At 37.3% G+C, this 27365-nt stretch overlaps 1 protein-coding gene across 1 annotated transcript in view; it reads left to right on the top strand.

Moving 5' to 3' along the window:
• Positions 1–27365, top strand: part of Hmcn1 (hemicentin 1) — a 450607-nt gene that overhangs the window by 172520 nt on the left and 250722 nt on the right. Inside the window, exons 7-11 of the mRNA XM_013021737.1 lie at positions 4155–4275; positions 5021–5284; positions 6413–6557; positions 10043–10164; positions 15117–15392. Of these exons, the coding sequence (XP_012877191.1) occupies positions 4155–4275; positions 5021–5284; positions 6413–6557; positions 10043–10164; positions 15117–15392 (928 nt within the window). The remainder of the gene's footprint in view (positions 1–4154; positions 4276–5020; positions 5285–6412; positions 6558–10042; positions 10165–15116; positions 15393–27365) is intronic.

The raw sequence follows: 27365 nt of genomic DNA, 5'->3' as shown, positions 1-27365 counted from the left end.
TTAATTGATCATTAGAACAGAAAAATAACCAGGATGAGTCTGGGAAGGAGGAGAGTGATAAAAAGATTAATTCTGAGACAGTGAAAATTCTGCTTAGATGAATCTCCAAATTCAGCCTCTATATTTAAGGGAAGACTAAAAAGACATGTTACCTATTATATTATCTTAGATTTATATCTAGTCCCCACAAAGAGCCTCCACTTCTATTTTATACCTCCTCCACTACAATTAATTGTAACATCTAAACAAAGGATAAGATTGCAGCATAACTTACAAATAATAAACTTAGCACCAATGTGAAAAATCTAAAAGAGCATATCAGAATGAGGCAAACAAAATGAAGATGAATCTATTGCCATGAATATTTTTGTTGACATTGAATTTCCCCTTTGGCTGGCTAAGAGTGGTAAGCATCTCAGACATGCGATATCTAGAGAAATGTCTGAGATTAGATAATGTCTCCTCCCTGCTATCTCCTATGCATTCTGCTATCTGGAAAGTGTCTTCTCTATCGCAAGTATTAATAATGGCTTTTTGAGTGTCTCAAAAAACAGTTTTTAGCCCAAGTATGGAGACTTTAGCCCAAGTATTATTTGACTTTAGCAAAATACTAAAAATCAGTCAATTGAGCCTTAATATTTCTGGAGATACTCCATCATTTGGTTTTATACTCTAGTCAAATACAATTTTGAAACACCTTTTCCTGCCTTTGCTTCCTTTTAGTCTTTTTCGCCTCCCTAAATTTCCCTTTCGTTTAGGCTGACTTGTAGGTTCAGCTCAAATGCCAATTCTTCCATCACACTATGCCAGGTATTTTCCTGCTCTAACATGCTCCTCTTTCTGCCTCTGGCTTTCAGCCATATTTCCCCCCTGTATTTCTCATTTGTATTATTTTCTTTCTTATATTGTCTTTATTGCTGTAGAATTTTTTTTCTTTCTAGGTTACCAAAGAGTAGATTTTTGTTACTCATAGTTGCCACAGTACTTAAGAAATTATAACTGGTGGTGAGTAAAAAATAAATGTGTTTATCCCAGTGAAGTATATGAAAGCAAGCACAAGAATTGGTTTAATTAACTTATATTTAATGTACTGGCACTTGGCACTTTACTGTGTCTGTGATTTAAAATACAATTAGTGTCTATTCCTTTTCTTTCGTTGTTTCTCCAGCAGGGATTTTATTGTGATGTATAATTGTGTAACTGACTCAGATGTTTTAGGATACCTCTGATGTAGGTAAAGTATGCTGAAAAAGAACATAGTTTTATTAAAAGCAGAAGAGGTTATTTTATTCTCCTAAATTTCCATTTGCAAGGAAGCTACAAATCCTGGATCTTATTTCTGAGAAGCAATATGAATTTTCCATCCAGGCAGCTGTATTTATATAGAGAGTATTGGAATATAACCATCCAAATTCTTCTGGGCCAACTTTTGTCCTATGCTCTTTCACAGAAACTCTCTGAGATTATATCGAATACTGAGTTCAGGTAATACAAAATGTTTCTATTAGCCTAAGATTACCAGGGTGATCATGTCATTGAACACATCTCACAAGGCAGTTTCCATTAAGTAAATTTGGTTGATGGCCTTTAGATAATCTCACAAGTAGAGAAGGGAAATGTACCAACCATGTGATTATATTGTTATTCTGACACTAGTAGAAACTTTTGGTTTTAGATATTTACATTGGTTATAACAGTGTACTAATCAATTTACACTGCATTTGTTCAGGATAACATTTCAGAAATAGTAATTGACATACACTGCTTAGGAATCACGATAAAATCATTTTCAAGTCTATGAAGAACCACACAGGAAGTTATGATACTACCCTTTAATTAATCTCAACTGGTGCTCCTGAATATCTGTGACGAGCCCTGGTATGATATTAATTCCATGTCTTGGGTCAAGGTAATGCATGATGGCAGATTTTTTCATGGAAAAATTCCCAGTTATTATAACTCACCAATATCAGGCTATTAAATAATAGGAAAGATCCCATTAATAAAAGATGCTTGTATACTTAGGTACAGATATAGCTGTACATGAGTATGTGCACTACATATTTTGAGGAATTTATTCTATGCTTAGGGGTAGAAGACGTTGTAATTCTTTAAGAGTGAATGACATGAAACAGCTCTATTGCTCAAATTTAGCTGAATGTATGAGTGCAGTAGGTTTTCTATTTAGTGCCAGGAGGAATTCTCACTGGTTTAACACAAGCAAGTCTTCCTCACTAATGATCTGTGGTGTCTGGTAGTGTGTTTTTCTTCCTGTAGTCAGGAACACAAGCTGATGGAACCCCGTCAGCATTTTCAGTCACCCCAGGAGGGAAATGAGATAAGAATGTCCATTAAATAAATAAAAGAAGGGATTTTGTATTATTCCTGTTTCATCCCAGAAATGACACACCTTCCTTCCTTTATCTTCCATTGACCACAGAAGTGACCATGGCCTGGTTCTGTGCTGGAACTGGCCTGTAATACCTCATGGAGAGTCAGGTACACATTTTTCATCCCAGCTATGTTTAATGGCATCAGATCTGGAACTCGAAATAAGCCATGAGGGGAATATTTACACTAGGAAAATTATAAAATGCCCCAAACTATGGCCTGTTTTTTTATTCAGAAGAGTTTCCAGACATAGCCAGACCTGATTCCTCCTAGCTGAAGGGACAATTGCAAGTGTAGAATGGCAACCGTGCAGTTGGAGAATATTATTGTCCTCTATGCCACAGGTTCCTAGTCAACCTAGAGAGTATATTATAAAATACTATGCCTAGAACTAGCTACTATAGAAAGAACATTGAATTCAGAACAATTGCCTTTTCCCTTACTGTGTAACGAAGGTAAGTGATAATTTCTTAGAGGTGCTATTGTTGTTATAATGCTTTAACATCATCTTGGCCTGTAACAGGATTATATAGGATAATGTGAACTTGAGATTCAATGAATTCCTGATGGCTTGGATCTTAGGGGAATGTAAGGAAAGTCATGAACACGGGGCAGTTGGGTGGCTGTGTACTGGTGAATATGCCATGCTACCATACTGAAGGAACTTTCAATGTAGGAAGGTATTTAGTAAGCCACCACTCTTGAGCTAAGTCAACCATCTGCAGTGGAGGTCTCTGGGAAGATCTGAGCTTACATCTCAGAGGAGCAACTCAGGATTTCCCTGGCGCTCTCCATGGTCCTTGCTCTCTAGTAATTTCTGCTCCTTCATTCCCAGCAATCTCATTCGAGTTCTGAAACCTAGACCCTTCTCTACTCTGCTTCCTCAATTTCTTTTTACTAGTTTTAGGTACAGGATACCTAGTTACTCAATATGCAAGTTTATTTCAGCATAAAGTGATCTTTGCCAGAACCTGGCCTGCTCACGATGTAGCCTGTGGATTCCAGCCCTTACAGTGCTTACTTATAGTCCTTCCTTCAAAAGATTGAACAGCCAATTTGTTAAAATGTGCTGCTCATAGATTAAGTAAATATTAGTATCATCACTTACTCACTATGGCCTTCAGGCAAATTATTTATTATTTATACCCATATTAGTCACATTAGTACTGAGTTTATGATTTGATATTGAGTCCAGCTTAGTAGATCAGGCTAGTCTATTCTTACTTCGTATATCTGTATTTGTAGTATTTGTTACATTGCATTGACAGACTTCCTTCTCCATTGAGCTTTGTACCTCAGCATCAAGAACCCTTTGTTGGAGTATTGTTAAGCTGAGGATGTTTGGTGCCTGAAATTTAGAATGGTCAGTTCTTATACTTACCTTGTTTATGTTGTTCCAGAGGTAAGGAGAAAAGAAACATTTATCCAGAATTGAACCTGAATGGTGTTTGCAGGACAAATTCAGAGAACAAAGCAGAGGTCCATGGAGCTTCTCCAGACTTACATCAAGTTCACCCATTGAATAAATACTTAGATCTTATACCATGGGCCATGACATATATTACTGAATTGCATTTTAGAACTGTAATTTTACACTTTCAAGTATAGAATTGTAAATTTGGATCACCCAGGTCAGAGACTCATTTACTGAATATCAATTTTACTGAAACACTTTGCAGCCTTCCATATTGTTAGTGTTTCTTGTGCTTAGTATCTGGGACCAACTGCTAACAGGAAGTTGTCATTTCATTGACTATTTCCAGACCTCCAGCAGTGGAAGGCACTCTGTTCGCATCACTGGCCTCAGTACTATTGATTTCCGTGCTGGTTTTTCTGGAAAACCCACCTTAGACTTCAAGAAAACAGCCAGCAGACCTGTTCAAGGTTTGTATGTGCATACTCCTTAAATTGGTATAAGCGAAAAATACTTTTCAGTCTGTGAGTTTATAATTTAATGATATCCAATAACAAAAATTGAGGAACAGCATTAGTACTCTAAGCATGATTGATGCTCTGCTCTAATTCTTGTTTCTCAAAGTGTAATCCCCAAACAAGTGCCTTCACAATTATTCAGAGAGCTTGTTAAAAGGTGAGGTTCCTGGGCTTACTCCAGTCTCCTGAATTAGGGCCAGAAAACATGAACATCCAGGCAAGGGGAACAACAAAATGGTGAGACAAAGGACAAAGTGTGAACCAGTGCAACAGCGATATTCACAAGACAATATGTAGGAAATGAACTTTACAACTTGGGGGGAAAGTTGTGTTGGGGAGCAAGTTCAGGAAAACAGAGGGGTAATACTGTTCAACAAGAAAGGAACTTTCCAACTTTGGTGGGGGGGGCAGAGCGGATTGGGGGGAGGATGGGAAGGGATGGGAAGGGGAAACAAAGGAGGAGGCTACAATGCTTGATAAGAAATACATAGACTTTCCTACATTTCTGTGGTCCTGAATAAGCTGATTATATATAGAAAGATTTTATATAGAAAAATTTTATAACTGGCCCACATCTGGTGGGGCATTCTATAGTGCTCATCTTTATGATACTTGTATATCATTATAATGTAAATATTTAGTAGATAACCACAACTGTGTGTTACTTGTAAGGGATAACGAACTCTTTCTCTTGTAGGAATACCTACCTATGTGCTGCTGAATACCTCTGGGATTTCCAGTCCAGCTAGAGTAGATCGTCTTGAGTTGCTGAGTATCTCAGGGGTTTCTCTTAAGACTATTCCTGTTAAATATTATCCAGATCGAAAACCTTATGGCATATGGAATATTTCTGACTTTATACCACCCAATGAAGCTTTCTTTCTCAAAATAACAGGCTATGACAAGGATGATTATCTCTTCCAGAGAGTGTCAAGTGTTTCCTTTTCTAATATTGTCCCAGGTGAGACACCATTCTAGCTAACCCCTCATATTGAAAGCTTAGGGGAATTATATGATTGATTATAGGATAGAAAAGACTGTGAAATAAAATGTGATATCTTGTATTACATTTAGGTAATTTGGATTTTCTTAATAGTCAAGGAGCAACTGTTATGTAAAGCCTATTAGTTGTAGGTTGGAGAATTGTGGTGAATCAGTGTAAAGACATGAACTGGAAATTTCTGTTACCCTCTCCCTAAAAAAGCCTTGATTAGGCAATTTAAATAACTAGATATTTATATATAATTATTAAATACCTTCTCATTGAACAGCAGTGGATTGTGCACAACTGGTAACCATTCTGTCTTTATTTGATTAGATAGTTACTAAGTTCTTACTTGTATATTTTCCCTTAGATAGGTCACAAATGAGATTACAGGTGAGGCATTATTTGGAAGTAACACCTCAGTTTACCTCTATTTGAACCACTTCTAAAGCTAACTAAACAGAACAAACCTTAGAACATCAGCTTCAACCATGGGCCTACAACAACATAGTAGCCTTATTTGTAAACTTGTCTGACTGCATGGGGAGACAAGTTATTATTTATATTTAGTGTATAATCTCAACCTTATGATTAACAGCTGTGACATTCATTACTGATGCCATAACTAGTATGATGAGAACAGAACTAACTTTAAGGTTTCCTCAAATGCAATTTAAATTGAATGTTAAAACATCTGTTAGGTTCCTGAAGATGTATTTCCTATTTATTATGGGAAACCTTATTCTATATATTTGATTCCCAGGTGTGTGGGTGGGTTCTTTTCATACTTTCACATATTTGAAATAAAAATGTATTCTATACTTAACAATGTATTGTAACTTATTGGATTTTTTCTATATTAGTAGTTTTAAAAAACATAGTTGTTTTAAAAGTCAAGTCTTAGATTCTGTGAATATCATAATAAGGGGCTGATGAAGATACATAGAATTTAAATCAGCGTTGAACACATTGTGTGATTTTCGGTGTTTTGGATTAATTGGGGTGTAGAGGATTACTAAATTTAAGTAAGAAGCTTTGTGAATGGATTCACAGGAAATATTCAATACCACTGTGACTTTATTGTCTATACTATTTGTTTTCCAGCTGCTCCCACAGTAACAATGCCCATGAAAACTCCAGGATATTACCTGCAGCCAGGAAGAATTCTCTGCTCTGTTGAAAGCCTTCTACCCTTTACCTTGAGCTTTGTCAGGAATGGCATTACACTTGGAGTAGACCAGTATTTCAAGTGTGTAAATGTTCCTATTTTTCAAATTATTTATACTACTAAACATATATAAAGAAATAGAAGCTTATTTCAATGCAATGTTTTCCTGGAAATTGGCATTTACTTGATTCTTGGTCTTGGAATATAACACTCAACCAAACAAATACAGGTTTGTGTCCTGATAGGATTCATTGTAACGGAGGAGTAGGGAAAACAGATACTAAACACAATACAATGATGTAATAAATGCTAAAGGTAATTCAAGGGTTTACTTGGGTGCTTTTGTGTATTTATTTAGGTACTTATTTATTGCCAGAACTGGGCTTGAATTTAGGGTCTTGGTACTGTACCTTTGCCTTTTTACTTAAAGTTAGAACTGTATCAGTTGATCTATAGCTCCACTTCTAGCTTTTTGCTGGTTAATTGGAGGTAAGAGCCTTAGAGACCTTCCTACCTGGGCTAGCTTTGAACCATTATTTTCAGATCTCAGCCTCCTGAATAGCTAAGAATATAGACATGAACCACTAGCTCCCGGTCTTTACTGGGGTTTTATAGAGTCTGGATTTTATATAATCAAAGGTCCCATTTGAAGTCAAAACAATTCTCAATCCAGTGTTTGGGAGGAGACTTTGGAAAGGGACCAAAACTTCAGCTTCATGGGCTTTGGAGTCAAAATGTGTCTGATTCTGATTTAAGTGTCCAGTGAATCTGAGTGAGGGACACTTGAGCTTAGATCTAAAGATAGGGAGTAAGATAAACAATCAGATATTCAGAGAAGAGAGTTCACATACTAGGAAGGGCAAGTACAAATTTGGGAAGGGCAAATGGACTGGGCATGTGAGAAAGGAAGATTGGACGAAGCCAGTGTATCTGCAGCCACCCCAGTGAGTAGGGTTAGGGGAGAGGCAAAGGGCAATTGAGTTTCTTGTGTGCTAGAGGTGAATGGAATTGGGGGAGGGGTTGCCAACATTTCCACATGAAGTTGAATAGCATTTAAAGACAAACAGAAGTAATATAAAGATTAAGTAGACATTGGAAAGTGGAGGAAAATGATTTCTTGAAAGTATTGCTTTTGAACCTCCTGTGAAAGAGTACATTCTCAGTAAGTCTCTAGGAATTATTTTACCAACCTTTTACATTGTTGATTCAGTGTTAACATAAGATATTAAATATTTTAGAGTGAGTTTATATAATCCTTTTATGGGGGTCATTTTACGCAAAAACTTAAGGCCTGGACGTTCCTCATAACTAGAACATTTTTCCATTCTTTCAAGTCTGAACTGTCTTATCTCCAACTCCGTACATCATCTATCTTGATGATTTACTCAGCTGCATATTTTATAATGAGCCACATAACTTACAGACCAGGATATCAAATGATGGAGCTGAATAACTGGCTGATGAAATAAAGTAATTCTGCTTCCTGTTTAAATAGTAAGATTTTTCAGAGTCATTTGAGATTCTTTTATAAACATTAATTCATTAATTCCACACAATTCCTGGGAGGTAAGCCACAAGAATTCTTTTTTTGCTCATTTTTCCAGCTTTGTGGTCCAGAGCCATGACATGGCTTGCTGACATGTACTAAGCCTTTGGATAGGAGAGTTTGGTGACAAAGTTAGGCATGAGTGATGATAGACTGATGCTCTAATCCCAATTCACTCACATGTCTCTGCCTTAGATTTCCTGATAATATAAAGCATGTGACTTAATCTCTGCTCTGTCAGTTCCTTTGGTCTTAGGGGATGTAAAAGAACACTGAGTTTGCATTAGCATTTCTAGTGGTCATGTTTTCTTGCCTGTTCCAAAGTCCATCTCTTAAACACTTCACTTATTGTGGTCACATGCTTCTTATGTCAACCAAGAAGGCTGTATGAGAGAGATTATTTTTATGTAGTATTTCAAAAAATGAGAAGGCATCAAGTTGAATGGAAAAGTCTATTCTTTAAGCAGTTAGCAAACTGGTTATGTAGCTTTCCACAAATGACTTGTTATTCAACATTTCTATTTTTTAAATGAGGGTTTGGGATCTAGAAGAATGTCCACTTTCTGACTCTGGGCACTGGTGGCTCATGCCTTGAATCCTATCAACGCATGAGGCTGAGATTTGGAAGATTGCAGTTCAAAAACAACCTGAGTATACAATTTTAGGAGACTCCTCTAAAATAACCAGCAAAACCTGGGCTGTCGGCATAGCATAAATGGTAAAACACCAGCCAAAGCAAACAAGCCAATCCAGAGTAAGAGGCCCTGCGTTCCAACCCTAGCATTGACAAAAAGAAATTTTATTTTATGTTCTAAAATTTCCATGAGCCTAAATTTTTGATGTCACCCTTTTCAACATCCTTACAAATCCCTCCCCTACCCATCCTTCTCTTCCTCTCCAAACAAACATTACATATCTACTACTATGATATTTCAACAAAATAAAAACTTTGAAAATCTGGGTGTAGAGCTTACATGGTAAAGCACCAGTTGAGCAAGCCTTTAGGTCGTGAGTTCAAACCCCAGTGCCACAAAAAGATAATAACTTGAATATTGTCAAAGGACAAGGAATAAATGCCTCTTAAATGGATGAATATAAAATAGAGCAAATGGTTGATAACTTAGATGACAGACTGAGGCTGACTATAAAATGAATCATTTTTTCTTTCTTCATCATTCATGTAAATTTACCCAATGGTTTCCATATAAGCTCAAAATAGAGCTTATATATAAGTAACTTTAATGGATGTAATCGTCTTAAATCAAAGAGTTGATTTAGTATCTTCACATTTGTAAATTATGTGATCTGATTGATTAGTCTATTATCCTGGTCAAAAACTAGAAATGATAGAATGATATTTAACAATTGTTTCTTTTTCAGCTCTGTGAGTTTCTATTTTGACATAGGCCAACAGTGATTTCCTGTAGAAATCTAGTCTTCATCTTTTCTTGTTTTTGTTGGATCTTTTCTCAGAGTAGAAAATCCTACTGGTCTGGTTAAAATGCAAAAGAGTTGTAGCTGGGTGCCAGTGGTTCATGCCTGTAAACCTAGCTACTCAGGAGGCTGAGTTCAGAGCATCTCAGTTCAAAGCCAGCCAGGACAGGAAAGTCCATGAGACTCTTTGTCTGCAATAAACCACTAGAAAAACAAAAGTGGAGCTGTGGCTCAAGCGGTGGAGCGCTTACCTTGAGCTGAGGAGTGCAAGGACAGAGCCCGAGCCCAGAGTTAGAATCCCACGACCGACAAAAAAAAAAAAAAAGTAAAGTAAAAGTTGTAAAATGTAACTTTTAAAAATATATCTGTTGCTTTATCTAATTGTTTTCTACATTTTTCTTTTTTTTATTATGAAACTACCATACAGAGGGGTCACAATTACATGGGCAAGGTCATGAGTACATTTCTTATCAAGCATTGTTCTTTTAAATGAATCCATCAAGAAGAAATAATTGGATAAGCTTTCAACTTGATCTCACTGTTACATCAACTATTTATTTATTTATTATCATTTTATTCCCCCCAGAGAATCTGCCAGTGTGAACTGGGATATTGAAAAGGTGACTCTGTCTGACGAAGGCTCCTATGAATGCGTTGCTGTCAGCAGCGCAGGGACCGGGAAGGCACAAACATTTTTTGATGTATCAGGTAATTGTCACTAACTTCTTTACAGTCATATGAGTATTAATTTACCTATGGAAGTGAGATGCTGGTACTCCGTTTGCTTTGATACAATTGCCTTTATGATTGTTCTGTAATTGTCTGTCTTCCCCACTGAATTGTGAACTCAAATCTTGGCTTCACTATATTCAAGTTGTGTGATCTTCCTTTCATTATTATTTAAAGACTCAATACCTTTGTTCCATAACTATAAGATAAGGATATTAACAGCAGTCTCAATGTATGTATGTAGGTATATATGTATGTATTATATATACACATATACATGTGTGTGTGTGTGTGTGTAACCTAGAAGATACCCTGGCCCATAGATACACTTGATATGAGACAGCTATTGCTATTAGATTATCATTACTACCATTATTGCAGAGGTTTAATAAATGTATTTTGAAATAACCATTTGGCATTTCCTATTCAGAAAATAGTCTAAGGAAAGGATCTGTTCTGAAAATGGTATGGTCAAACTTCCGCTTTCTCCCATGTTCATGATGAACTGAGAACTCTTATAAAACAACTCTGACTTTTGTATTGAAGTTCGTAATGGAAGTGGGTGATCATTTTCTAGGAAGAGAGACTGACGTGGTGCTGCAGTACCACTACTACATTACGACTTAGTACCAGCACTACAGAATGACTTAGTGCTAGTATTGAGAACATGAGCAGTAGTACTCATTATTTTATATCCAGATAGTAGATTTCATGTGACTCCGTGGGAGGCAGGATTATAATATTTTGTAAGGTAAATACATTGAAGTGAAATTCTTTTCCATTTAACCTCCCAGAATTCTTAGGACAAAAAAAACTACCTTGTAATAATCAATGATCAGGATTAAGCCTTTTAACTCATCATATATCTTTAATTTCATTAAAAACTTCTATTTTGACTATAGTACTTTCTACCTGCTGTGTTGATGCCAGATATTTAATGGTAAACTCTTCTGATGTAAGTGTCACTGCTGTTAGGCTTATAAAAATGTCTGTAAGTTTGTTTGTTTGTGGTATTGGTGTACATTTTCCTGAGGTAATTTTAAGACATGAAAAAAGTTTTCCAACTAGAGAATTGTTTAAGAACCTGTCTGCCAGCATGTACTCTTTGCAGTAAAACTCTTTTTCTTTCCTTTTTTTTTGGGGGGGAGGATCTGGTAGGGGGTATCAGTCATGAGGCTTGAACTCAGGGCCTGGGTGCTGTCTCTAAGATTGTTTTACTCAAGGCTAGCACTCTATCACTTTGAGCCACTGTGCCACTTCCATTTTCCTGGTAATTAATTAGAGATAATACTTTCCTGCCCAGGCTGGCTTTGAACCATGATCCTCAGATCTCAGCCTCCTGAGTAGCTAGGATTACAGGCGTGAGCCACTGTGCCCAGCCCCATATTTTTGTTTGTACAAGAGGATTCCATCTTGACATGTCCATATATACATACAACATACCTTGATCATACTCACCCCTTCATCACTGTCCCTCGCATTTCCTCCCCCTTCCCAAATGAGTCTCAATGAGGGTTATTGTCTCATATGCACATGTGCACATAAAGTATTTTGACCATATTCACCCTCCCAGTAAAACTATTTGCATTCTCTTATTCTTAGAAAAATAAAGTTTGTCCTCTAAAAGAATTTAGCAAGTTGACATACAAACGATTCATTTCTTCATCCCCAGAAGTTTGAAAAGCACTGGAATTATGTCAACATTCCTTAGCTTCTGGGAAAACAAAACACTTGAGCACTTGAGTATTTTTCCCAGCAATATTAATTAAGAGAAAGACAAGAGAGAAAGAGGCGTGGGCAGGTTGATCCAGAAGGCTTACATAAATGCCTTGGAAGTGTCAGGAAAAACTTCTGACTACGCTGTTCGGAGCTTAGCTCTTTCGTATGGTGACTTCTACATATGTACTTTATTCCTGCCCTTCTAACATTCACTGGTGTCAGCTAGGTAATTACTGTGCCCACACCAATTATCAGGAATTATTTCCCACCCTGTGGATTAGGAAAGGAAGTGCCAGAAGTGCCAATGGTAGTAACAGTTCCTATGATGGAAAAACTAACAAACTAGGGCCCCCATGGATTTGACATTTCTTTAAGAAACAACTCCATGTTGAACACACCTGATTTTAACATCCACCTACGTCTGAATTTCTCTTAGCCTAGGCTGAGGTCCCAGTTCAGCCACCCTTCTGAAGTTGCCTATCAGCATCTAGGAATCAGGTGCCAACCCCCAGAAAAATCAGATTTTGGATTTTCCTAAGGAGTATGGGGGAATGAGACATTATGGGATGGTGATTCTTGTGTCACTGTGGACATTCATGTGTTATATAAAGTAAGAAAGCATCTGAGAGCAGTTTACAGAGAAGCTTAAGTTCTACCAATTTATTGCTCAATAGTTTTTCAACGCTTTGTTGAAAAACGTGTTTTAGGAGTTTGAATCACTTGAAATGGTAGGCATGGTTGTTTTAAATGAAAAATGAGTGTAGCAAGCATTTTCTTTTTCTTTTACTGAGTATAAGTGTATAGAAAATATTGAATGACGTTTTAGCAGTTTGTAAGAATCATTCTTTTAAAAGGATAGTTTGATTCAATACTATTACAAAGTTATATTCATTTCCTATGCGGTTTTTCTTGACACACAACCCCTCATTCAACACCCCTCCCCTAGTACTAAAATTCTTGGTTTAAATTAAAATCTGAATAAAGAAAACTTATCAAAGGTATGTGCATGACAGGAAACTCTCCATTTTAGTTATAGGATATGCTTTCAGAAAAGAATAAAACAGAAATAATGTAATACCTCATTGTTTTTTTAGGTAAAAGTGAGAAAAGGCTACAGAGAGCAAGTGACCCATTCATGACCAGATAGAGAGTAGTTAGTAAACTCCTGACCTGCCACCTCCATCTCAGGACCCAGGTTAAGTCATGTGGGTTGAACTCCTTCCTACCTTGGGACTGAGGGCCTTCTCTGGTCCCCATATGCTAGGCTTAGTAGTCACTGTACATTGTTATTACAGATTAGTTCTGGTAAACTGTAATCCTGGTCTCCTTCTCCAGCTTCCATAATTCTTCCCCATCTTCCCCCATCTCTCTCAGATTTATTCACACATGTATGAATGTGCTGGCATGCATAATTTTTACTGTCTGCAGACATTTGTGCAGCAGCAGGGTTACATATCATTTCAGATCTTACTTGTCAAACTGCTCTGTTAACATTTTTTCATTTTGTTTAATTTATAGTTGAAGAGGGACTAGACTGTGAGGCATAGCTTTTGTGCAAGCATGTAATTGGGGAGTTCTCTAGGGCAAAGCACCTGTAAGGGGGAGGGGAAAGGAAGACATCACCTGTGATGTTGTTGTCACAAGGGCCTCCTTTGACCCTTCAGACAGCTCAGGGGGGGTGGGACAGCTCTGAATTGAGAAAGAATAACTAGGCGTCCATTCCATCATTAGGTGGTCTGAATGTATTGTAAATGTTGCATGAGACATATCCATGCATGCTATGCGTAATTAAAGTATTATTTGTATTTTTTTCCTTGATTATGGCCATTCTTATCCTCACTAATGTATACTTCTCAAAAGTCTCAGGGATGGGCTGGGAATGTGGCTAAGTGGTAGAGCACCAGCCTAGCATGCATGAAGCCCTGGGTTCAATTCCTTGGTACTTCATAAACAGAAAAAGCTGGAAATGGAGCTGTGGCTCAAGTGGTAGAGTGCTAGCCTTGAGCAAAATAAGCTCAGGGACAGGGCCCAGGCCCTGAGTTCAAGCCCCAGCACTGGCAAAAAAAAAAAAAAAAAACAGCTCAGGGATGAATTTGATCTCGAATGTCTTCATGCTTTCATATTTTAACTACAGCAGGCATATGGGTTTCCAACAAGCCATAGTAAGCTTAGTTTCCATTGCTACTATATTGTGAAAGATGGCTAAAAGAGAATATTTTAAAGCATTTAAAGAGTGAGATATCAAGAAGGAATTTGATTCATGCTTACTATTAACTCAAGCAATCTGTGACTCTCTAAGGGTTAAATAATTAGCAATTAGGTTTTGAACAATCTTTTGTGCTCATGGTTCTAAGTGGGCAGTTTTGTTATAGGTCTGTCCCTATTATTATTAATTATTTTTGTCAGTCCTGGGGCTTGAACGCTGGGCTTGGACGCTGTCCCTGCGCTCTTCAGCTCAAAGCATGCACTCTACCACTTGAACCATAGCACCACTTCCAGTTTTCTAGTGGTTTATTGAGATAAGAGTCTCACAGACTTTCCTGCCTGGGCTGGCTTTGAACCGTGATCCTCAGACCTCAGCTTCCTATGTAGCTAGGATTAAGGACATGAGCCACCGGTGCCCAGCTACTGTCCCTATTCTTTCTTAGATCAAATTGCTTCTCATTCCTGATAAGAGGACATTGATCACTCTACTGTTGTACAGTGTCTTCTTGTGAGATTGCAGCCCCTCTTAGAGTTGATACTGTCTGCCATCCTGTGTGTGTTACATTCTTGAAAACACTGAGTATGTATTTTAAGGTTAAAAAAATGATACCCAACGTTAAAACTGACGTTTAAAAATTTGCCTCATTTAATAAGTTCAGTGGTAATACTACATCTTACTCCTAAATATTCAGAGCCCTGTATTGGTGGCTCACTTTCCCTTAATCCTAGCTTCTCAGGAGACAGAGAGCTAAGGATCATGATTCATAGTCAGTCCAGGCAAGAAAGTCCTCAAGACTTATCTGCAACTAACTACCCAAAAAGTTGGACATGGGTGGTAGAGAACCAATTTTGAGCAAAGAGAAAAAAAAACTCAGGAACAGCACCCCAGCCTTGAGTTCAAGCCCCAGGACTAGCACCCCCCCCAAAAAAAGTTAATACACAATTCTTAAGGAGTGCCTATAAAAGATCTCTAAGTGTTTTGATTTTAGTCTTTTGATTTTATTCAGAGCCTCCTCCCATCATCCAAGTGCTTGAAAATGTTACCATCACTCCTGGGGAGACCGCAGTTTTGACATGTCTTGTCACCAGTGCTGTGGATTACAATCTAACCTGGCAGAGGAACAGCAGGGATGTGAGACTGGTGGAGCCTGCAAGGATCAGGATGTTGGCTAACCTCTCCCTGGAGCTAAGGAGTGTGAAAATCAGCGATGCGGGACAGTACCATTGTACAGTTTCAAATGAAGGTGGATCGGCAGCAGCTTCTGTTTTTCTCACAATACAAGGTACAATACGTTTGGTAACTTCCAAAGTACAGCATCCTCTATCCTCTTTGATCTTTATCCTGCCCTGAGAGCTGCCCAACTTGTTTCTAGTGATACAATGCATGGGGTTCCTTAGCTGTCTAAGAGCCAGCTAGGCTGGAAATTAAATATCACGACAAATAAAGTAATTTTACCACTATCATGCCTAATCTGTCAGTTGAAGATGTCTATTGTAAGGCAATATGAAAATCATCTCTGAATATGTTAATAGATTTCAATTTTATAATTGGTCATGTGGACTTTTATAAAAGTTTTGTTTTATAGTAGCTTTAAAAATTACTTTCCAATTTAAGTATTATCTCATTACATATATGATTTACATTTTTGCCTTTTAAGTTAAATAAATGTTCTCACCAATATATTTTAAATGACATTTAAATTGCTTCTCATTTTGAAAGTTAAATCATTGTTAACCTTTTTTTTTTTGGTTGGTCATGGGGCTTGAACTCTGGGCCTGGGTACTGTCAGCTATTCAGCTCAAAGCGAGCATTCTATCACTTGAGCCACAGTGCCACTTCTGGCTTTTTCTGCTTATGTGGTGCTGAGGAATTGAACCCAGGGCCTCACAAGGCAAACACTCTCTACCACTGGGCCACCTTCCCAGCCCCCTAATTTTTATATACATGAATATTTTTATATACATGAATACTCACATTTTATTTTAAGTAAAGCAATAGTTAATCTTGAATTGTGCCCATGTTGACTAAAAGTTCAGATAGTGTCTTGCTTGTATGGCTACAAAGCATATACACTATTCAGAACTATCAAATGAAGGTAGTTTTTCTTTCAGTAGAATGATTTGACTTGTACATGTTTGCGGAAAAGCTGAAAGCCTTAATGTAGTGAGCAAATTACTGTCAGCAGTCCTTCATTGTTAAGCTGAATTATTTGGTTACTCCTTTCACAAAATCTTTAATTGTAAATCATCCATGTGGGAGACTGATTTCATCAGACTTGGTCTGGCTATTTGATTATGGTATTAGAAACAACTTTATAACATACTAAAAATAATACTCTTGGATACATTTTAGTAAGGTTATTTAAGAAGATCCCAGGATAGCAATTTTGAGGGGCTTTCATCATGAATGGATATTGAATTTTGTCAGAAACTTTTTATGTATCTATTGAGTTAAACATGAACTTGTTGCTTCTTATTCTGTGATGTGCATTATTATATTTAATTGTTTATGTTGAATCATCCTTATAGCTCTGGGATAAAGTCAACTTGAGCATGGTTGAAAAAAAAAGAAAAAGATACCATTGCATTTCAATTATTCTTAGAATGTTATTAATGACAGAAAAGTGAATGAGAATGAACAAAATGATTGACATCTGACTAGTTTCCTCCTTGGTAGCCAAACTGTATTCTGCAGTTTGAATATGGTCTTTTGTTAGTTAATTGGGTGAAACTCTAGGGAAACATTGCATTTATAATTAATTCACTCCATTTTCCACTGGTACATGCCTAGATGGTTTGAGTCAATTCAAGCAGAAACTTGGTTTTCTAGATGAAGTCTCTTAGAATAGTATTATAAAGCAAAATCAGTGATATTTTTTTGTTTCCTCAAGCTAATTTTTTGGTCCATCAGTATTCTCCTTAGTGTACTAATGGATAAGAATTCTCAAGCTTTTATGGGTGAAGAAATGTTCAAAGAACTTGTTTGTTTGAGACTATAGCTATGACTCAAGGCCTAGACATTGAGACATAGAACAGAGCTATCAGGGATCCTATTCTCCACCCTGCCTCTACCACTGTGCGCATCTGGTAGGAACTGGGGAAAGTGTCCTTCCTAGTTCACAGTCTTAGGACTATAGCTGCAGGTGCAAAGTCCTGGCTTCCCTTGAACCTGTCCTTCAGGAGCTAGGAAAGAGTCTAGCTGCTTCCTGCAGTTTTAGGGTTGTAGCTACAGTGCAGTAATGCCCTCAAGAATCAGACCTCATTGGTGCTCACCCAGTAGGAACTAGCAATTTCCTTCCCAGCCCATAATGTTAGGACTGAAGCTGGTGGTGTAGAAGGCATTACCCAAGCTTGTCTCTAAGGAGCAGGGGAAGTCTCCATCTAAGTCTTTCAGCTTCAGATTTTGGCTACCAGTTCCATAAGCCTTGTTCTTCATAAGAGCTTGTCCTACATGACCTACAGGCCTCCTATCCATGACCTGAAGCTTCACAACCACAGATACCAGTGCCACAAGCCCCAGTACCACGCAGGCTCAACTCATAAGATATTAGAGGCTAAATTACTATAGTTTACAGATGATAGGATTTTATATTAGGCAAAGACTCAATCAGAAAAGCTATTAGAACTTATAATCAAATTTAATAAAGTTATAGGATAAAATTAACACAAAAAGTAACATTTTCTACACTAGAATCTTGTTGGAGAAGAAAATTTTGCTTATTGGAAAACACTCTGAAGCACAATAGCTGCTAAATAGAATAAATTTAATGACAAAAGTGAAAATTATAGATCAATGATGAAAAAGGGTAAAGATACCAAACAATAAAAACATATGTGTTGCTTATTGATTGATAGGCTTAAAATTGTTAAAATGATCCTATTACCCACAGTAATCTATAATCAATGTAATTCCTACTGAAATCAATGACTTCTTTTACAGACATAGAATTCTGTTCCAGAAAACCAAACCAAACCAAAATAATAATGGAGACATCATTAAAATACCTGATTTTAAAACATACTATAAATCTATAGTTACTAAACCAGCATAGTACTACCAAAAAAATTGACACATAGCTCAATGGATAGGATAGAAACCCAGACACTGTTTTCAAATACCTAACAAGAGCTCCAAATAATAGAATAAAGACTTCACTAACTTGCCTTGGCACTAGGGTCATTCATGCACAGTTAATGTAACTAGAAAATGTCTTTTCACCTTACACACACACAAACAAAATACCTGTGAAATGGGAAACTATGTAATCTCTTTAAAAGAGGGGAACATTTTGAGACATTGTGTATGGATTCCTTTTTTTTATTATTGTGAGAATACCACAATACAATTACATGGGCAAGATAATGAGTACATTTCTTATCAAACATTGTTGCCTCCTCTTTGTTTCCCCTTCCCATACTCCCCCCACGTCCCCCAACCCGATCCTCCCCCCCACACCAAAGTTGTAAAGTTTGTTTTTCAACATAAGGACTTGTACATCTCATTGTTGCAATGGGTCCACCTGTATCCCTAGTTAAATGATTTGTTTTTGCCCTTCTCCTCCACAAATTATACCAACATCAAATACAGTGAAAGCAGAGGTTATATCATGGGAGAGGGACATACAAAGCAACATAGAAATCATCTTATAAATATGTTAGAAACAATTTCATGAAAGAAAAAAAACATTTAAATACGTATCTTGGGGTTCATTCCCCTAACATCAACTTATCTGATATTTTCTGCTTGTCTCAGACATATACTAGTTATTGAAAATAAGGGAAACCATGAGACCTATGTTTCTTTGGGCCTGGCTTACTTCACTTAATAGAATTTTTTCCAAATTTTTCCATTTCCTAACATATGATGGGGCAATGTCATTCTTTCTGATGGAGGCATAGAATTCCATTGTGTATATATAGCACATTTTCTTGATCCATTCATCTACTGAGGGGCATCTGGGTTGGTTCCATATCCTAGCTATAGTAAATAATGCCGCAATAAACATAGTTATACTGGTAGCTTTAGTATGGTCTTGTTTGTGACCATTTGGGTAAATGCCCAAAAGTGGGATTACTGGGTCTTAGGGGAGCTCTATGTGGAGTCTTTTGAGGAACCTCCATACTGCTTTCCAAAGTGATTGAACAAGAAACAACTGCCCAATAAATAAGTAGGCTAAAGACTTAAAGAGAAACTTCTCTGAAGAGGAAAGAAGGATGGCCAATAGATACATGAAGAAATGCTCAACCTCTCTAAGCATAAAAGAAATGCATATCAAAACAACATTGAGATTCCACCTCACCCCAGTTAGAATGGCTATAATCAAGAACTGTAATAACAACAGATGCTAGAGGGGATGTGGACAGAAGGGAACCTTACTTCATTGTTGGTGGGAGTGTAAACTTGTTCAACCACTATGGATTCCTTTTTAAAATATGACCCCTAAAGGCACTGGCAACAAAAGTAAAACCAGAAAAATAGTATTGTAGGAAACTGAAGCATCTACACAGCAAAGGAAAATTGTCAACAGAATTAGGAGATCACCTACAGAACAGTAAAACAAATGTCAACTATTCATCCAACAACAGTAACAAACCACCAAGCCCCACACTCCTTGTAAATTCACAAAACAAATAATCTAATTTTAAAATGAGATACAGAGTAGAGACTTCTTTAAAGACATACAAGTGATCAATGAGTATATCAAAAAAAAAGCTTGGGCTCACTACTCATTAGAAAATGTGAGTCACGGGGCTGGGAGGTGGCTCAGTGGTAGAGTGCTTGCCTTGCATGCATGAGGCCTTGGGTTCAATTCCTCAGCACCACATAAGCAAAAAAAAAAAAAACCACCGGAAGTGGTGCTGTGGCTCCAGTGGTAGAGTGCTAGCCTTGAGCTGAAGAGCTGAGGGACAGCGTCCAAGCAGGCCCCAAAACCGTACCCCCCAAAAAAAATAAAAAATAAATAAAATGTGAGTCAGAACCAGAATGAGATCCCATCTCACTCCTCTTAGAATGGCTATCATAAAAAATGCAAACAAACAAAAAAATAAGAAATCCTTACTACTGTGAGGGGAATGTAAATCATTGTAGCCATTATAAAAAGCATTAAGGAGATTTCCCCCAACAAATTTAAAAATATTGTTATTCTTTGATCCAGCAATTCCACTAAGGAGTTTATTCCCCAAGGAAATGACACCATCAAACAGAAATATGCATTCCCAGTTATTGTGCCACTATTCATAGCAGTTAAATATGGAAACAACCCAGCTGCTCATCAGTGGGTGAATGGGTAGAGAAATTTAGTACATAGAAATAATGGAACATCATCTACACTAAAACAAATGAGAAAAGTGACATAAGAGAAAGGAGACAGACACAGAAGGGTTAATTGTTCTTATTGTCACTCATTTGTAGAGCTAAAAGTCAATCTTATAGAAGAATTGAATGGAATAGTATTCCCCAGAAACTGGGAAAGGCAGTGGGAGATGGAAAATTCATTAAGGTCTACGATAACAGATTGGAGTTTCTTCAGTAATGTCTTTTTGTACTAAAGAACAGGAAGGTAACTATTGGTTATAACATTCATACATATCAAAGTGACCAGAAAAGTATAAAATGATTAATGTTCAACTAGAAACATTCACTCTCGTGATGGAATCATTATGTTTAGTATATATTATTGAATTACCATAATGTACCCATAAAGACATGTAATATTACATCTTAATAAAAAGATAAAATTCATGTATTATAGTACAAATCAGAATTAGAGGCATTAATACTACATAAAACTAAAATCAAGTATATTATGCATAAATTTGAGAAACCTTTCCTAATGCTAAGGTAAAGAATTGATGACTGAATAAAAATAAGGCTTTTTAGAAAACAGATATTAGAAATGGAAAACTAAACTACAATCTAAGATTTATAGGCGCCAACAAAGTCAACCCAAAGTAATGCAGTAGTCAAAAGTATAAATGAAGAAAATTGTTCTTGGTAGATGAACAATGCATCTTATTAAGTAAGATAAGAAAATTCAGGCCAGGGGCCAGTGGCTCACGCCTAGCTACTCAGGTGGCTGAGATCTAAGGATCACAGTTCAAAGCCAGCCCAGGCAGGAAAGTCCATGAGACTCTTATCTCCAATAAACCATTAGAAAACTGGAAGTGGCGCTCTAGCTCAAGCGGTACAGCACTGGCCTTAAGCTGAAGAGCTGAGGGATAGTGACCAAGCCCAGAGTTCAAGACCCATGACCGACAAATAAAAAAAAAATCAAAGAAAGGAGAACTTCCTGGCTGAAATTTCACAGCACTTAAATGAAGAAAACCCTCCAGAAACATACAAACTTAAATCATTGCTTTGTGAACAGAGAGATGAAATCATTCTGATGTAAGACTTAACAAATATACTAGAGATTAATTGCAGCATATATCTCTCATATTTTGTCCCTTAGGATCTAAAGACTTTTTTTTTCATTGTGGGAAGAATTATTCTTTATCTTGAGGGAGGGGGAGGGAGGAATAGAGTGAGATCAAATTCTCCTTTCCTTATCATTTATCAGGTCATATGACCTACAAGATCTACTAATAAGTTTCCATGGGACTCTGACTTGATTTTGGCAGGATCATGGACTTTATAGAGCCTAGCAGTAAAACTAATGTACCCTTGTTCTTTTCCCACCATTCCAACAGACTTTAGCAGTGTTAGCTTCCCAGCTGCTCTTGTTTTTTGAGTATCAAGTCTCCTTTCATTTTTGTTTCTAAAAATATGACTCCAATGAATCCCTTTTCTGCTGACATTAATCACCACTGATTTATGTTGTTTGCATTTCAGAGTCCTAAACTGACAATAATGAGAGAGATACATGTAATTTTGAAAGAAAAGATTGGGGTCCAATACCTTACCATCTTTCAAAAGGACATCCCTTAAATATTTAAGGGCTCAGAAAGAATACCAAGCATACAGCCCTAAATGCTTTATTGAAAATGTAAGTTAATGCCTGAGATATATATTTTTTAAAGGAAAAGAAATAAAAATATGGGAGGCCATGATACAGAGAACCATTGATTTGTCCTTTGTAATTTACCAGGCCCATTACCTTGAGATATAAAGTGACACTAGAAACTATTTGAATAAGCTGCCCTGAGGAGCAATTGAGAATACAGTATAGTCATTATGAAGATAATAGTATAACTCAATAAAGAGAATTGCTGGGGCAAATATTTCCCTCAAGCAGGATTTACCATGGGGCTCAGTATTTATCTATACAAACTCTCAAATAGAAGCCATGCACCACTGCTCTGCTAAACAATAGACCCATGTATATAAAAATGTTATTGTGACGGTTAGATGGATGAGGAATGATAGATTGCATTTTAACACAGGCTTGAATTCAGGGCCTGAGCACTGTCCCTTAGCATTTTTTTTGTTCAAGGCTAGTGCTTTACCTCTTGAGCCACAGCTTCACTTGCAGCTTGTTTGCATTTTATTGAAGATAGGGTCTGGTGGACTGTCCTGCCTAGTCTAGCTTTGAACCTCAATATCAGATCTCAGACTCCTGAATAGTTAGGATAACAGATGTGAGCCATAGTTGGCTTATTTTTAAAGTGTGTATAATTAAAATTGGTAATGTTCCTGCTAATTTTTCTTGGGCTTAAATGTTGTATGGTAATAGGTTTCTTCCATTTTCTAAAAGTTCTTTGAATATTTAGTCATTTTTATATTTAGAGTAAGAACACAAAAATAGTATAAATGAAGAAATAAGAAAAGAATGCCCTTCTTCCTCCTTTGCTTTCTTTCCTTCATACTACCATCCTGATCCCTTTTCCTCCCTTCCTCCTTTTATCTCTTCCTCTTCTTGTTTCCTCTCTCTTCTTTTCCTCACTATGTAATTCAGATTGATCTTGAATCTTTGATCTTCTTTGAACTCTCAAGTTCTGGGATCATATGAATGCACCACCATTGCTACATTGCTATTTTCATATGTCAACCCCCCCACACTATACCCAATTTTCTTCCATCTTTGTGTAATCATGGCCCCTAGCTCCCACCAAGAAAGTTGTAATACATTCTTGAATCTCTCATTTGTGAACAGAACTATTTATTTTTTCAGAATTTACTTTAATTAATGAAACCTACTAGTAGAAAACTTTGCTCTTGAGAAGTCTGGCTATTAGAAATTTTATTATCCTAGAATTACTAGTCATCTAGAAATTTTTTCAGGAGCCTTGTTATTTGTTTCCTCTGATCACTGTTTTTTTGAGTTTGAGATTCACTAAATGCATAAAACTTACCTGATGTCCCTTAGTACCAAGATTATAACCTTAGTCATCACATAATATTACTCATATCTGGACAGCTTGTTTAGGAAGTTTAATTCATATCTATATGGTATCAGAAGCTGTTCTACTTTTTTTTAGAAATCTCTGTTACTTAATATGTATCTTTTTGTGTGTGTGTGGGGGGTCCGGTTGTGGGGCTTGAACTCTGGGCCTGGGTGCTGTCCCTCAGCTCTTCAGCTCAAGGCTAGTGCTCTACCACTTGAACCACAGCACCACTTCCGGCTTTTTTCTTTTTGCTTATGTGGTGCTGAGGAATCGAACTCAGGGCCTCATGCATGTAAGGTAAGCGGTCTACCACTGAGCCCCTTTACCAGCCCCCCCTTAATATGTATCTTTCACAGGGACTTTCTTATAAATTAAAAAATGTCATGAAGCAATATGATGTTAAATGTCAAGTTACATCATTTGACAGTACAAAAATGAATTTTGAAAGCAAAAAGCATAGGAATTTTATAGTACGATAGTACAAAATAAGTTGCATTAAATCTTTTCTGAACTGAATTGAGGTCTAACTAAAGGAACAAATACAGAATTTTAATCAATAAGTAAATTTTCTTGTAAGTAAAGTTTCATGCTCACTTGATTTATCTGCCAAATGTTGAGTTCTATCCTGATGCTTAGGGGCCAGTTTATAGCACACAGCAGTCCCATACATTAAAATATGAGTAACTATCACATTTCACTTTCTTTTTGCCTATTATCCAAAGAAACTATATTGTATAAAGATGTGAGAGCGTTTTCATCATGCATGGAACAAATTATCTCTCTCTAAAACTTAAAACTTAAAAGAAATACGACTATATATTTAAATAGAACTTGTAAAAAAAAGTTAAATGTTAGACTTATTTAGGTTGCCAAAAGCAAACAATGTGGATGCCTCCGTGAATATTTCAAGGACATAAGGAAAATTGGTCTAAGAAGGTTATATCCTACAAGCATCTTAATTCTCAACAAAAATGGGTCACGGGAATATGCGTAGTAAGCCTAACTGGTGGCTTTAAAGTAGCTTGCAAAAAGAATATCTAGTTGCTAGAGGTTAAATGCTGGGTTGGACCAGGCGGGGAAAGACACTCAATCTTTCTTTGTAAGACTGTTAGGAAGAGGCAGAGTAGAGAAGTCAGCAAGCCTGTCAGCCCGCTGAATTTTGCATATGTAGCTTGTAGGTAACCTTTGAAAGATATTGGATTCATGGCATGGCTTATAGTTTCTTATCCTCACAAGTTGTGCTATTATTACTATGGTCTTCACTCAGAACTGTTGATCACAGAAGTGTGTTGTTTATCCACACCAACAATCAAATCTCTGACTCTGAACATTCACAGAATGTGGTTCTGATTGAGTTAGTTAACACTTTGGGTTAACATCAGACCCCACAAGTCAAGGGCTCAGTTCCAAAGAATGCACCCATTGGAGACACCAATCACAAATCCCAGAACTTCTTCCTTCTGTGTCATAAGTTATATATCTCAGGTTCCCATGACTACCTCCTAAGGGGTTGATACTTTTCTAGAACAGCTCACATAATCCAAGAAGTTTTTATTGTTAAGGATAAACACTTTATACTGATCTGTTTTGCATATTTATGTTTTATTGTTATTATAAAGGTGCTACAATCACATAAGTTATGTAAAGAGTACTTTCTTTTTGGACAATGCCACCCTTCCATTTCTATTATTGTTGTTAAGTAGTTGCACAAAGAGATTACAGTTCCATAAGTCAGGTTAAGAGTACAATGAATCTTGATTGTCATTCCTTCCATTGTTTACAGCCATTTCTGTTTCCCATTCCTACCCTCAAGTTACATAGTTGAATTTTGCATTTGCTCATCCTTTCTCCAGTTACCATTTTACTAATAAAGGTTATACTTGAGAATCCAGGTGAAGAAGTACATAGGTATGGTTAGGAATGGTCCTGAGCAGAGCTTCTGTCCCTGTGGAATCCGGTATCCCAGTTTCTCACCTGTGGTTAATTTGTTTCCCTGAGATTCTGAGCCATGTTGGACAATGAAACCACTCTGGGTTCATTTGTAGCTGGTCAGTTGCAACAACAGGTAACAATGATTTGGCATCTGAAGCGGAGCCAATCTTGTACGACTGAGTTGAATGAGAATAGCCATCTTCTGCCCGGTAGAGAATTGCTCTGTCTGGGAAATACTTCCACACACTTGGAGTTAGAAGATTGGGTTGTGTGGTATATGAAGTGAGGAAGAAGAGTTTTCTTTTTTAAAAAATAAGCACAACTACGGACAGCCAAATGGAAGCGATGCCTAGGGCAAGGTGTGGAGGGGATGGGCAGCAGGAGTTTCATTCCATCTCTAGGCACCCCATAGTGTTCAATAAGGAAACTGTCTAAGCTCCATAGTTTAGGGATTCGGTGAGACTCCATCACAGAGGCATGATGGATTACATCATTGACCTTTGGCAGTAATCTCTTTGTCCAGCCTGTTTCTCCTCCCTGGAAGTCATGAGGTAAGACGGAAGGTTCAAGTCCTGTCAACTTAGTCTTTCTGGTGGCCAGCCCAAATCCCTGTTGCTTCCTTGGAGGCCCCAGCCACTTCATTAGCTTGCAAAACAAGATATTCTTATTACTTGGGAGATTCCAAATGATTATTGGAACCCCATGCCAGGAATGGAGACTAAAACCAAACAGACTATTTAAAAAAATGTGTAATATGGCATTGTTGGCATCTGTATTTTATCTTAAGGGAGTGGAATTACTGCTTAGTAGATAGTGACTGACTAGGGAGTGAGTAACGTAACCAAGTTACAAAGCCAGTAGATGGCAGAACCCACATCTGAACAAGGTCTTTTCATCATTCTGCATCTTATATGGAAATGCCCATGTGTGCCTACAACTGGTATGGAGTGCAGATTGGTAGAGGAAAGTGAAGAAAAGAGAAATGAAGATTTGCTGGGACTGGTTAAAAAACAAACAAGCAAACAAGAAAAGTACAAAGTAGCCTCAGGTCCCTCTCTCTTATAAAGAAAAAGAAATGCCAACCTTGGTTGTGATGGTTTATTTGGAGAAATCACTGCTCCTGTCATGCTTCATAGCATGGACCAGGTATATTGCTACATTTGGCAAATCCTTTGACTTAGATCACAGGAGAGTAGTTGCTAAGGAGAGTTTTAAGCAAGAGAGGAGGAGAAGGACACAAGAGACAGACAGAGGCAGGGAGAGACAAACAGAGACAGGGAGAGGAGAGGAGAACATTGAGCAAGAGAGGGAAGAGAGATGAAGATTGAGGGAGGGAGAGAGAAGAGGGGAAGGAAGATGGGGAAGAGGTGGAGAGGAAGATTGAGAAAGAGAAGGAGAGAAGAAGAAGGATAGAGTGAGCAAGGGAGAGAAAGAAGGAGTGGGGAGAGAGAGGGGAAGAGAGAAGGAAAGAGGGAAAGAGACCTATAAACATCTTACCTAAACCATCACAAAGGGAAGATGTAAGGTGGCTACACTGAGCTCTCCCAGGCAGGGCCTGGCTGGGTGAGGTTTGTGACTTCAGTGGTGACATGATCTCTGGCATGTAGTAGTGTTGCATGGGTCTGTGGGAAGACTGGAACAGAAGCAGATTGCTTAGGCATAGAAAATTCTAAAGATATTAATGCATACTAGAAATTATTTAATTAAAATTTGTCCAAATATTGATTGCATTCATGAATTATTACTTGAGACATTATTTTTTGATGCACAAAATAAATTATATCTAAAGGTTAGAGATCTATAACAGGAAATAACATAAATAATGTACTGTCATGAGGAAGTGCTTTTTAAGATGGTTCAAAAAGAAGAATTGCATCAGAGCTAATAGTAGAAAGTTGGATAATGATGAGCTGTGTGATGTGAAAGCACTGGGCTATTGAGAACAGCCCTGATAGATGATGATGATGATGATGATGATAAGAACTTCATTTATCAGGCAG

Source organism: Dipodomys ordii, unplaced genomic scaffold (genome assembly GCF_000151885.1).
Source record: "Dipodomys ordii isolate 6190 unplaced genomic scaffold, Dord_2.0 Scaffold57, whole genome shotgun sequence".
Taxonomy (NCBI): Eukaryota; Metazoa; Chordata; class Mammalia; order Rodentia; family Heteromyidae; genus Dipodomys; species Dipodomys ordii.
Note: the sequence above shows the minus strand (reverse complement) of the source record. Positions and strands in the feature narration are given on the sequence as shown.